At 36.0% G+C, this 13,485-nt stretch overlaps 1 protein-coding gene across 3 annotated transcripts in view; it reads left to right on the plus strand.

Annotated features, from left to right (window-relative positions):
- BTBD9 (BTB (POZ) domain containing 9) overlaps positions 1 to 13,485 on the plus strand; it is a 94,935-nt gene that overhangs the window by 23,515 nt on the left and 57,935 nt on the right. For all 3 annotated transcript variants that reach the window (XM_081771711.1, XM_081771712.1, XM_081771710.1), the window contains 2 exons: positions 9,233 to 9,463; positions 12,965 to 13,229. In XM_081771711.1, the coding sequence (XP_081627837.1) occupies positions 9,233 to 9,463; positions 12,965 to 13,229 (496 nt within the window). The remainder of the gene's footprint in view (positions 1 to 9,232; positions 9,464 to 12,964; positions 13,230 to 13,485) is intronic.

The following is a 13,485-nucleotide window of genomic DNA, read 5'->3' on the forward strand; positions in this document are numbered from 1 at the left end:
GAGTTTTTGAGCTTTTTGTTAGTATATTATCGGTACAGCTATGGTGATCACACTAAAAGTTAATTTTGTCAGATTTTTGGCTTTCCTTAGGCGAATTAGATGCTTTCGTGTTAAGATATGCAACATTCAATATAAGACCGTTATAAAGTTCTGAATGCACTGAATAGATTAAAAAAAAAATCTTAGCTTAAAGAACAAATTAATGTATGGATTATGCTTTTGAAGTAAAATGTGCGATTTTGTATTTTAAAAAATACTTTCCGTGAAAGGTGTGCTCGCCAGCCGAGAGACGTTATCCCTCATACGTTGATGGGTTTAAGGCCGTAGGCGCCAGTATTACCAATCAATATGTAAATACACTAGTAAAACTATTAGTATTATTTCTAACTTTAATCGTTTCAGTAAAATTTGGTTTTCCAACAACAGTTTATTTCCGTCATTTGTTGCTACTCTTCAAATAAGTTTGCTGTAGAGTCAACACCAACAATAGCGTAAAAATTCTTGTCAAATTTAAGAAGCTTAATGCTCGGAGTTCCGAAGACTACGTAATGCTTGCTATTTCAAGTGCTGAATTCAAACTTCGTACTAGTGAAGTTTCTATCTATAGTAAAGGAAGCTGCATTTTTCGGAAAAATTCGTCGTGAAATAAGTGCTCATGAAATTCCCGCAATTGAAAGTACAAAGCACTGGAAGTGAACACTTCAACAATAAAACTATTTATTTTACTCTGGAAGACATTTAATTTCATTTGACATTTTGAAACACCCTAACTATATATAAAACTACATGAACTGACATAAATTAAACGGGTACTTCCGGTTGACACAGAAAGCTGAAATTTGGCATGATTGTAGCTTTCCGGGACTACCCGACAGAAAAATTGTCAAAAGTGAATATTTTTAATTTTTAGGAGGTCTAAAGGAGAGATGAAGAAATTCTCCCATGCTCTTTAAATGCGCTTTTTTGGACTTATAATCTCATATTTTAGGTACTTGGAATTGGAATACAAACTTGAAATTCGGCATACTTGTACGTTTTCGTTAGAGTTATCTAAGTAAATCACAAATAGATAAATAAAATAAAGTTAAATTAACAATAAAAAAATCCAACTTTAGTGTGGTTTTATGGAGAACTGGAAAATCTTTCCCATGTTCTATGGAACATTTTCTGCACCCCAAAATGTTTAGGCACTTCTGGCAAGATTAGAATGATGAAATTTTGCATCGTTGTAGCCTTCCAGGACTAACCGACAGAAAAATTGCCAAAAGTGAATATTTTTAAGGGACCTAAAGAGGGATGAAGGAATTCTCATGTTATTTAAATGGGCGTTTTCTTGGGATACAAAATCTTATCTTTTAAATAGTTGAAATACAAAAAGAAACTTGGAATTTCGTAGAATTGTGGATTTAAGAGGTGCAAGGGTGTGGGGGCAAAGCCCCCAGCAGCTCAAATTCAGGAAATATAAAGAGCAAATACACGAAAATCACTTACATAAGGATGCGAGGGCCGTAGGCCGAGCAAATGCAGGGAACTAGGGGCCGAGCTCCTAGCTAGCCAAAGGCTAGTTTACTTTATAAAATATAAATTATATCTTTGTTAATTGTTTTAAATTAATTTTCGGAGAAAAAAACATTTTGCAACAAGTGCTCGAAAAATTCCCGCAATTGAACACAGTATCGGAAGTGATCTTCAGCAATAAAACCATTTATTTTACGTTGAAAAATATTTATTTCATATAAGACATTTTGAAACCTTTATTTTATAAAATATGAATTATGTCTGTTTTAAATTAATATATTTTGTATTCATATTTGGCAAACGTCACTGAGGCTCCTGGGATGACTCGATCTACATTTGTTCGTTTGTCCGCCAGTACCATACACACTACAGGGTACAACTTTCGGTCTTTTAAGTTGAAACTTTCAGGTTACAAGCACGAGACATCCTGTATAGATTTTGGCGGCCTACCAACGTAGAATTTCAAAATGGTGGGGAAAAAAAAAAAAGTATCCACGCTAAAGTGCAATTTTCGGTTTTTACGTTGAAAACTTCAGAGTAGAACCACAAGAGACTCTAAATTAGCTGTATTTATTTTGGCGGCGATCCAATGTAAAATTTCAAAATGGCAGCCATTTTTCAAAACAGCAGTTAATAGAAAGTTGTTGCAATTTGTGACAATGACAGTCTTGAAATGTAAATCATATTTTAACAATTTTACCTTAAAGACATTGAAATATTACGAAAAAAAAAAAACAATTAAACCCGAAAAAACCCATATGGGCCCAGGTGGGTTGGTTTTTTCAAAAATACCCGGTTTTTTTCAAACCCTGATGCAAGACGAACACTCATATTCGTGTGTTATCAGAGGATTACGAAAGAGGCATCTGCACCACATACTGAGTTTATTTTGAGAACTTACTATAAAACTACACTAAAAGTTACATGAGATACGGATCTCCCTTAATGTTACTCTGGGAAGATCCACTGAATCTGCGAACGTTCAAGGCTAAAGTGGTAGATACGGAAGAGGATAAAGTTCGAGTTTAATCAATGACGAACATAATAAATTCTGACAAATAGTTCTCAATATAATTACAGTATATTTAAGTTCAAGACGAGGTTTTTTTTGGCGCAATTTCGTGTTCAAAAATATAGGTAGTTTGCATGAAGTGGATTTCTTTTTTTTCTTTTCTGAACAGAATCACAAGCTTCTGATTTATTATAATATATTAACTGATTAACTGATTTATTATATTTCGGATTATCCTCTAGTATACTTATCGACTCAGAAATGTTCTTATTCAGTGTTGCAGATAAGCCTAAGCCAATAATACCGAATTTGCGCAAATATAGGCGGCACTACTAAATTTACGAGAAAATTGTGTGTTGCAGCTTTGGAAGTGTGTATCAGTCATCCATTCAAAGTTAGTGTAAGACAATTCTATAGAAATTACATCATGTACAAAGCAACTTGAAGTCCAGGAAGCAGTTCACAACGTGCATCTGGGTCAGAAGTGTACCGTTAATTGTGGCTGTTCGGTCAATATCGAAAGAACTTACGAAAAGTTTCAGAAAAACTAGAGTTTCCAATAATCTTGATGAGACTGAAGATTACCTTCTTTGTGAGAGTGAATCTGAGCTGCATGCTAGATCGTCTAGCGAGGGTAAAGAATCAGACGCCAGTGATGCTGAGATGATGGGAAGTGATTGTGCTTGATTTGGGTTGGTGCAAACAAGCTGACGCATTTTTGCGAAACAAAGTTGCTTTTATTACAATATTGCGAGCGGTGATTATATTCAATGAGAAAAAGCAGAAAGGTTACTACTCACCGCCCCCATAGCAGAACATGCGCAGAATAATTGCCATGTAACGCTATAACAAAAATATGATAAAGCCTTTCTATTTCATCTGTGTCCCTTCTGGCGCTACTATTGATGTGTGTTTTCCTGTATCTTCCTCGAAAAAGGAGGGATAAGTTGCTGCGGTCGAGATCTTTCAATTGTTTGATGCAGAAGCGTTGCCACATTGCAAGTAACCTTGGCCACAATGAATTATTTCACGGGCTTCACTGTACTCTGTCTTGTTAGCCACTCTAAGTAGCCTATGATCTTCACTGGTCAAGACCAAACGACTGAATGACAAATTGGCAACACAGTTGAGGTCATTCACTTCTTTTCCCTAAGCAAAGGGAGCGTTTCATCCGACAGAGGGTGGTGGGAGTGGGGCCAAATTATAGTTGGCATATCTTCCGAGGGCACACCTGAGATAGACAGGCTATAGTATCATCTTCATTTATTTTGGAATTTCTGCAGAAACGTTTTGACTTACTAAACCTCATCGCAGAAAGTCAAAGTTCGGGCTCACTGCAAAAAAATATGTAACCGAATTTTCTTCTACATGCAACAGGTAGCGCTTTCGGAAGATGCAGCTTCCTTCTTCAGCCTGTTGTAGACTCCAAAAAGGATACAGTTTTATCCCTGGGTTTTCGAGAAAATTTAGAAATAAATAATTTGGTGGTGTTAAAATGTATGTGTTTTGTTGCCGATAATTATTGACATTTTTTAAAAAATTCATTTTAAGTAGTGCATTATACACGGTTAACTAGCAGATGGTTGCTTCTTTTTGCCTAATGGTGACGTACATACTCTTTACGTACGTAGTACTTGTCAACACTAACGAGAAATGATTTCATCACATCTTGAATAATGAGTTAAGTAGTAAAACAAAAAACGCCCTTTGCATCGAACACTAAGTACAGCGGTCAAGCTTACGAATTTTTTGTACAATTTAGTTACGACAAGTTTCTGTTTTATGATTCTATGTAAACATATGCAACTTTTCATATAAAAAAATATTGTGATTTGACCAACATAATTTTTTTTTGGTGGTAATCTTTAAAGAATGCAAGGAAAAAAAGAAATTAAAAAAATCGTAAGTACAACATCAAACTAAAAATTCGTGCAGTCTAGTTGATCTGTTAATAGTTTAATTTGATTTGATGAGTTTAGCGTCCCTTTCAGCAGCGTGGCTATATGAGACTTGGACCTGCAGCTGAACGTGGAATCCGAATCACATGAGCTTCCGGCGGGAATCGAACCCGGGACTCACACCAAAGGCATTTACACTAACCGTTTATCCACAAGGGAAATCATCTGTTAATAGTGGTGGAGGATGTGTTAATATAATAATTTACCTAGGTAAAATATTTTAAACGTAAATCTATAATAGATATTCTTTATTGATTGAATGTATAAAGAAAAGTATTGTGTACGAAGTATTTATTACTTGAACTTTCCGTCTACAAAAGCAATACAAAGTAAAAGACCTGTTATCTTTCGGAGAAAACGAACTTAAAATATAAAATAATATTAAAGAATGATTTATCTGTCTCTGCAGAACTATCTGGATCTGTAGAATGCAGTGAAATATTCTTCTTTTGTAGACACGACACTAAGCCCAACACATAATTCACTGTTAAAATACTCCATAAGAGATACCGACACTAGTATTCCATTTTTTCACACCAGACAAAAGATGGTGACGCGTTTACTTTCTCACATTACAAAAAACAAAAATACGGCATATTGCGCTTATGGAAAATTTATGATGAAATTTATAACTAACTGTTTACATAATTAATATAAGAATACATACAAAGATAATATACAGGGATAGACAAAAAAAAAAAAAAAAAAAAGTTAAAAACACTCATACAGGACACGTAAGTTTGGCCCTCCACTGTACAACACGTGCTGCGGTTGCCGATCGTTGTTTGTTTTCAATGTGTTATGTGGACCTTCCTCTTCCGTCAGCAGTAACCTGTTCACCTTTGAGTGTCGTGGTGTGAACGTGGTGCAGTAAAATGGGCGACCTGACAGACTTCCAAAGAGGCATGATCGTTGGTGCCCGTCTGGTTGGAGCTTCAGTTGCAACAGTGGCGAACATTGTGGGGGTATCGAAAGGCACTGTGTCCAATGTCACGAGGGCATACACAATTCATGGGCAAACGACATCTGCAAAGCACAACAGTGGTCGAAAGACAATCCTGTCAGATAGGGACTGGAGGGCATTAAAACGGATTGTAGCAGCTAAAAAGAAGACCACTGCAATGAAAATTACGTCTGAACTCAATTCCGGCCTACAGAACTCGGTTTCATCGAAAACAGTGCGACGGGAACTTCATAAAATGAAAATTCATGGTAGGGCCACTATCGCCAAACCCCTGGTCATAGCAGTAAATGCGAAGTATCCATTGGTGCAAGGACCACAAGGCGTGGACTCATGAGCAGTGGAAACACGTAATGTGGTCCGATGAATCGACCTTCACCTTGTTTCCAACAACCGGTCGTGTTTACGTATGGAGAACGCCGTCGCAGGCCTATGATGCAGACTGACTGCTCCCAACTGTAAAGCATAGGGGTGGTTCTGTTACAGTATGGGCAGTGATATCGTGGTTTTCTGCAGGTCCCATCATAGCCTTGCATGGAATGATAAATGTTAAGGCGTATGAGCCCATTTTGGGGGACCAGGTTCTCCCCATGGCCCTGATGGTGATGACATCTACCAAGATGATTTGGCACCCTGTCACGCTGCAAAAATGGTGAAATCATGGTTTGAGGAGCATGACCAGGAGCTATCAGACCTCCTCTGGGTCCCACAATCACCAGATCTGAACATCATTGAGCCATTATGGTGTTCGGTCTCATACCCTCCACCAGCATCTCTTAAGGAACCGTAGCATGTTTTGTAGCATGTAATGGTACAAAATTTCATACACCACGATTCAGGAGCTGTATATGTCCATTCCACGTCGGATCCAAGCTGTTTTGGACGCAAAAGGAGGCCCCACACCATACTAGGTATGATTTTCACACTTTTGCAAACGTTTTAGATTTTTTTTTTTTGGTCAAACCCCTGTATATATCAGTGACGAGTCTAAAAGTATTTAATTAAGAACTTTATATTAATTATCCAATAGATAGAATTAGACATGTCCGTTGATTGATGGTTTTCAGTTTCGTTATAGTTACGTTACTTAAAAACTATCTAATAAATGTTTATTTGAATATATAATCTTAAGTATTTATGTAATTCGTTAAAACAAAGTCTGAATAGTGCTGTGATTGTACTATATTGTTTCGTCAAACACACTCGCCGTAATCATCAATAGCTCAGGGAATCTCACGAGCAGCTCCTGTCCCATCTCAGATTATATGTTAATGATTATAGCACCAATCTTACATGCTTTTCAGTGGTTAACAAGTTGCTACATTAAGTTTATGGTTATACCTGATCTAGTGCAGTGTTTACAGTAGCAAGGAAGCAATTTAGATCGTTCATAACATGTTGTTCGAGAACAAAACGTTAGAAAAAAGTTTTAATCTAATCACTGTTCAATTGGACACACGTAATTAAGTGCAAGATGACATTCTGAGAGGAAACAAGAGTTACATGTGAGTTTCCCTGAGATACCGATGAATGCGACAATGTTTGTTGAAGTAGTATCATGCAATTTAGACGCAGTAGTAAATATTTCATACAGATTATTTAAAATATACTGTTCTTTGTTGCAAAATAAATTGTTAGTTTTACAAATCCTTATTCAAAGACGTACGGAAGAAAAGTATAGTAATGTGCAAAACGTATTTTATATCTAATGATTTTAAATTTAAAACAAAAAAATGAGAGATTTACTTGACATATTCAGGAAGGATATCACATTATTGAACTTCCCAAGAAGGGTAAATGGAGTACAATAAGAAAATACAAATAATCTTTTTATATACAACTTTATTTTTAAACATACGAAACACTAATAGATATTTATTTGTGGTGCTGGTGTTTTTAAACAATACTTTGTTGTAATTATCTGTTCTTATTCATGAAACAGTTACTACCCCGTGATATACCTCCGTAATGTGTATTTGCATGGTGCCTATTCAACCATGAAACAGTGAATGAGCCGTTAATTTTGTTATCAAACCTTGGAAATTTTCAGTAGAAAAAAAGCTCGTCAGAAGCCGTACGGGGCAGTTTTTTTTTGTTTATTATTGTGGTTTTGTAGTCAGTGAGGTTTTTATCAACTTTTCAACCGTGAAAAAGCCGTATATTTGAGTGGGAACCCTAACTTGAAATAATTTCAGTATTTTCTTTATGTTCAGTCACACTAAAATAATAATATTTAAAAATAAAATCGTGTTTCTGTGAGATTTTCAAGAACTAATATAGTTAGCCAGTATATTTTTAATGAAAGTGATTTTCGAATTAGTTTATCGTTAGAAGAGAACGGATATAAATGTAAATTCATTAACATTTACTGTTATCTTTTAGAAGTATGACTAATGAGGAGAGGAAGAACAACAGTTAAAATTGAAAACATGGCCTGAAAAATTGTTATATTTTAACGAAATATTTCAGACCTATTCCTCATTACACCTTCATATGTATGTCTCTCTCCTTTAACTGGGAAATTTTTGTGCATATCTCTGTACATTATCCAAAGTTTCCAGGCCTGAATTTAATGTTGACGTTTTTCAGGCGTATCACGAACGCATCTCATACAATTGAGGCGTGGGAAAATTGGTTAAACGAAGCAGATTTATGAAGAAAGAAAGAAAAACAAAACGCATGAATATCATGAATTAATGTCAACAAGGCATTAGTTTTAAAACTACATCATAGACACCTGAATAACCATTAGTGTTTCTATGTTTAAAAAAGTTTAGGTCGCTAGTTTGATCCCTGGCCAAGAAAGTTTCTGATGGACAGCGTCGTGTTCGTGGGTTTTCTCGGGGTACTTCTGTTTCCTCCCACTTTCTCATTCCATCAGTTCGTCCATCGTTCAGTGGTCTTAATCGACGTTTCCCTTAGCCTAAGGGGCATAATCATGCGACGTTAAACTGAACAAAAACAATAAAAAAGTAAAGCGGACTAGGTGGCGTAGTGGTCAACGCATCGGTACAGTATGTCGGAGGTCCCGGGTTCGAACTGCGGTCCAGTCAGGAACTTTTTCACTCTTTGCGTTAGAATTCGCACCTATAGAGGATTTGGTGTGTAGAATAATAAATCGGTTGTTTTCTTCTTTTATTAGTATTTATGAAAGATTTAATTTCATTTTTACTTCAAAAAGTGACAGTTTGTACCCATGTATATTTGTGTATATGTAAAGTTTATTAGTATTTCTTTACGGATTTATTCCATCTACCGGTATAAAGTCCCTGTGGTTAGTTTTCCGTAGTACCTGCTTTTCCTGAAGGTGCCAAGCGTATCTCGCATATCTGCGAAAAATAAAACAAATTTTATGTTTGTCAGCATCAACTATATTAAGTTTTATTTTTATAGATGTTCAGCACATCTACGTAACATGTTTATCCGCCATTGACTAAGTTGATGGGTCCAGGGAAAGAACCTACCAACTGCTTTCTGTGTGTTTGTTTGTTGTTTAAAATATACTGAAATTCTTTACAATTAAAGTAAACGGACCAGCGCCATTAATAGTTTGTGGAATGGCGCTTCGGAGAGACTTCCCTGGATTCTTGTTACGTTTTGCTTTTTCATACTTTGAATAATTTATTAAAATTTAGCAATAGTTGTAGTGTTTAGAATTTAGTAATAATTGTTTTAAGTTTGATAATAGAATTCCATCTTATACATAATTTTAGGGTTTTGTTTCCGTCATTCTTCTCAGTACCAAATCCTTATAATACCTTCAAATGGCGTTTTATCTTCTAGGAGGAGGTTATTTTGGATATTCTTGGTTTGGCCCACTTATACGGATTTGTTGATCTTGAAGCTGCTATATCGGACTACTTACGGAAAATCTTGAATATAGGTAATGTGTGCATAATATATGATGCTGCGCGTTTGTACCAGTTGCAGTTTTTGACTAGATTTTGCTGTTCGTTCATGGATCGTCACGCTTTGGAAATCATCAACAATGAGAGTTTTTTAAATCTTTCTGCTGTAAGTATGCTTCTAGTCTGATTTCATTGCACTTAAGAGTAGTTTCTTCTGCCGAAAATGTAGTGTGTACATCGTTAACTAAATGTCTATATTACAATCTCATTAAAACAGCGCGAGTAAATATATAAGAGGGTTCTGGTTGGTAACCAAACTCCTTAGAAATCAGAGAGAAGACTGAAGATATGTAGGAGCAATAATGTCACGGTTCCCACTGACCTGGAAAACCTGGAAAATTCAGGGAATATTAACCCTTTCACTGCGTAAGTCGATTTTTGTCGGCAGAAAGAAAATTTCCCTAACCAGCGAATGTCGACTATAGTCATTGTTCAAAAATTTTTTTTTTTTTTTGGTCTATATCTTTGGCTTATCGAGAGTAGTCGCTAAAGGTGTTACGTACGATTTTTTGCATTCTGTTGTTTTCGATAAACAATAGGATGCAAAAAATCGCATCGAACACGTTTGACAACTTCTCTCGACAATTCCAAGATACAGACAAAAAATTTTTGAACATAGACTATAGTCGACATTTACTAGTTAGAGAAGTTTTCTTTCCGTGGACAAAAGTCGACTTACGCAGTGAAAGGGTTAAATACGAATTTTGACATCTCAGAATCCATTTTCCTTTTTGCCTTTCCCGGCTGGTAGAGAATATTTTACAAAATATATTTGTTTTGCAAAATTTCTCTATTTACACACTTACTATATACTTATACATGCATTGTATATGAGGAACCATGGGTGGAGAAAAATCTAGTTGCTTTTTTTACATTGTATATAGAGCTGGAAATTTATAAATCGTGATCTAGAAAACCTGGAAAAGTCTGGGAATTCGTGCTCACCACCTAAATGTAAATGTAATAAAAGAAATTAGCAAAGACAGAAATATTCTGGAAACGGACTGAGCGTAGGGAGCCAGAATATTACAGATGATTAACACCATGAGCGCGGTTCGCGGACAGAATTGTAATTGACGTCTTTTCATCTCTTTCTGAGCGCCATGGAAGATCTTAGGGAAGAGTTTTGGGTATATTTACGTGCGGAAGTAATGTGGTGTACTGTTGTGATGGTTTTTGTGTTCTGGCATAAAGAAGATGGGGAGAGCGCTGGAAATATGTTTGATTGTTGATGCTAATCGAAAGATAGTTAAGAGTTAACGCTAGTGTAGAAGGCTTGACAGGGGATGCATATAAGGATGTAAATTAGGTTGGAAGAATCATAACTACCAGAATGACAGAAAGTGTATGTTATCGTGGTGATAAGGGGTTGAAACGTCAAACTGGTGTCGAATATCGAGCAGGTTTCTAACATTGATTCAGTGGAGATGCGGGGATCTTTCAAGAGACCAATCCTCATAATGAGGGTATGACAAGGATATCAGGGAAATGGGAAAACTGTTTCAGTTTCAGGTGAGGTTGTGAGTGTGGAGTAAGCAAGAATCGTTAGTTTCTGTAGGAAATGTACTCGTAGACTGGAATAGTGTTGGGTGGTGGTTTGCTGATAAGATTAGAAGGTGATATCCTCGGTTGGCAGATATCTCTGACTGCTGAGGAGATGACTTTGAGGTAGTAGTTGAGGAACAAACTGTTGGAACAGAGCTCTTTTAGAAAGAAAGCTTTTTTTCTTTTCACCCTTGCACTCGATTAACGAGAACATCCGTAGATACTGAATATTTTTGAGAACGTAAAATCTTTCTGCGGAAATGAGTGAACAGAAAGCTACTGTGTATAGTAACCGGCACGTAGCGTGGCAGCTCAAGGTCACTGCAAAAGCAGACGAATTCCGAACAGCGATCCTACCGTCAATCCGCTTTCCAATAACCGGCAGTGCTGCCAGCTCTACACAATTATTCCAGCATCCAATAACATCAAATAAACTGTCACAGAGGGATTAATAACAGATAAAAAAAATCTTTATAGTAGAAATAATAAAAATAAATTAATAATGACATGTGTGCATGTATTTCTGTCTTAAAATTTATTTTGAGATCGAAGTGCATCAATTCATTCGAAATGATGACATTTATATTGTATAACCCATTTTTATTTTAATCCGAGAAAATGTGTAATATATTTCAATTTTATTACAACTATCCGGAAAATTACACAAACAATAGCACCAATTTGTCGAAAATAACAACTATTTTGGGCAGAAAATAACGAAAATTTGACGTCCCTACATTAATCTATACTGCGTAACATGAACATAATTCCAGTACGTGAGCGGCAATATTTTCGCATATTTACTAGAATATTGTGATTGTGTTTTATACACATACACATACCTTATAACTCTGAGACACTGCAACGTACTTTCTGCAGTGCAATGTAGCTAACTACTCTGCCAACCCTGCAAGAGAATAAAGTGGAAGCACGCCTCGGCCAGCACATTGTGACCTTGAACAGCCATGCTACGTGCCGGTAACTATATCTGTAGAGTTCACACTGACCTTGGAAGAAATCAGGGAAATTAAAAAGAACCAGAGAAAGGCTTCAAAATATGTCGAGAGTAAGGAAATAGCTAAATTTTACAGGAGAGTAGATTGTTTCAAGTTCCCCACCACCTCAAAGAATCAAGACAGATTTCAAGAAAACAATAAGGAAAAAAATAAAATTACCTTCAGGAATAAACTAACTTAAGAGGTCCGAAAGGTGTTAAACTTCAATCTTTAAAAGAACAACAAATGAAATAAAAAATTCAAATGCTACAGAAGGAAAAAAATGACGTAAGTTTGTTGATTGTAGATAAAAAGGTGTGTCAAATTATATATTAATAAGACAGGAGACACCAAATTCTCTGTAGGTGCTAATTCAATAACATACAAAGAGTAAAAAGTAATTGACTGGACCGGGACTCGAAACCGGATATCCGACGTACCGTGCCGATGTGTTAACCACAACGCCACCTATTCCACTTCCCAGAACTAGTCAAACATCCTCTCCTGTAGTCGGTGCTCTCAGGAGGGTGTTTGGCTAGTTCTGGGAAGCGGAGTGGGTAGCGTTGTGGTTAACACCTCAACACGATATGCCGCAGATCAGGGTTCGACTTCCGGCCCAGTCAATCACTTTTCACTCTTTGTGTGTTATACATACTTATTTGTTTATGTTTGTGAGTATATTTACAATGTTAAGATATTGAAACATATTATTTTGACACTAGTGTTGTATTGGATTCCAAATACAAAAAGTTTGACGTATAATAATTATTTATAATAAGAAAGTACGCTTATACTGTAGCAGAAAAAAAAATGAGAGCGTTTCAAGGCTATAGGGATGGATGATAGAGGCCGATTGAAAAGATTTCTAAATCTAACCACAAATGATAGAGTTGCGAGTCAGGGAAAATTTACTTATTTATGGAAATTCAAGAAAATCAATACTAGAATTTTAGTGTAAACTCTGATTTAGGGATATGTTTTATAAATTAATATATGCTTTGACAGCTACTATAAGATTTTGCTAGTTTATTACTATCATTTAAGAAATATTTGTTGTTCATCCACAGAGTGCGTTGAAAGAAATCATAATGAGAGATTCCTTTTGTGCCCCGGAAGTGGAAATATTTCGAGCTGTTTGTGAGTGGGCTCAACATAATCCAGATGAAGATTCTCGTAGCATTTTGTCTGCAGTAAGGCTACCTTTAATGTCCTTAACAGAACTACTGACAGTCGTTCGCCCGGCTGGAATTGTCAGTCCAGATTGTATATTAGATGCGATACAGGCTCGCACAGAATGTCGTGACACAGAACTTAAATATCGAGGATACCTAAGTAAGTATAATAAAGTTTCCATTTGTAACTCGTGTTGATAAAACGTCGTGAGTGGGAACAATAGCTGCGTTAATTTGTGAAGTAACTTACGTTCATTGTACTGTAAACTGCTTGAAGAGCAATGTTATCAACCAATCTCTGAAGTACTCCAAAGCTTCTCCACATTCTTACGTTTTTTTTTTTTTTTTTTTTTTTTTAAATATATATACATACATACATATATATATATATTAAACTTCGAATTTCTGTTGATAGC

Source organism: Thermobia domestica, chromosome 9 (assembly GCF_964235325.1).
Source record: "Thermobia domestica chromosome 9, izTheDome1.hap1.1, whole genome shotgun sequence".
Taxonomy (NCBI): domain Eukaryota; kingdom Metazoa; phylum Arthropoda; class Insecta; order Zygentoma; family Lepismatidae; genus Thermobia; species Thermobia domestica.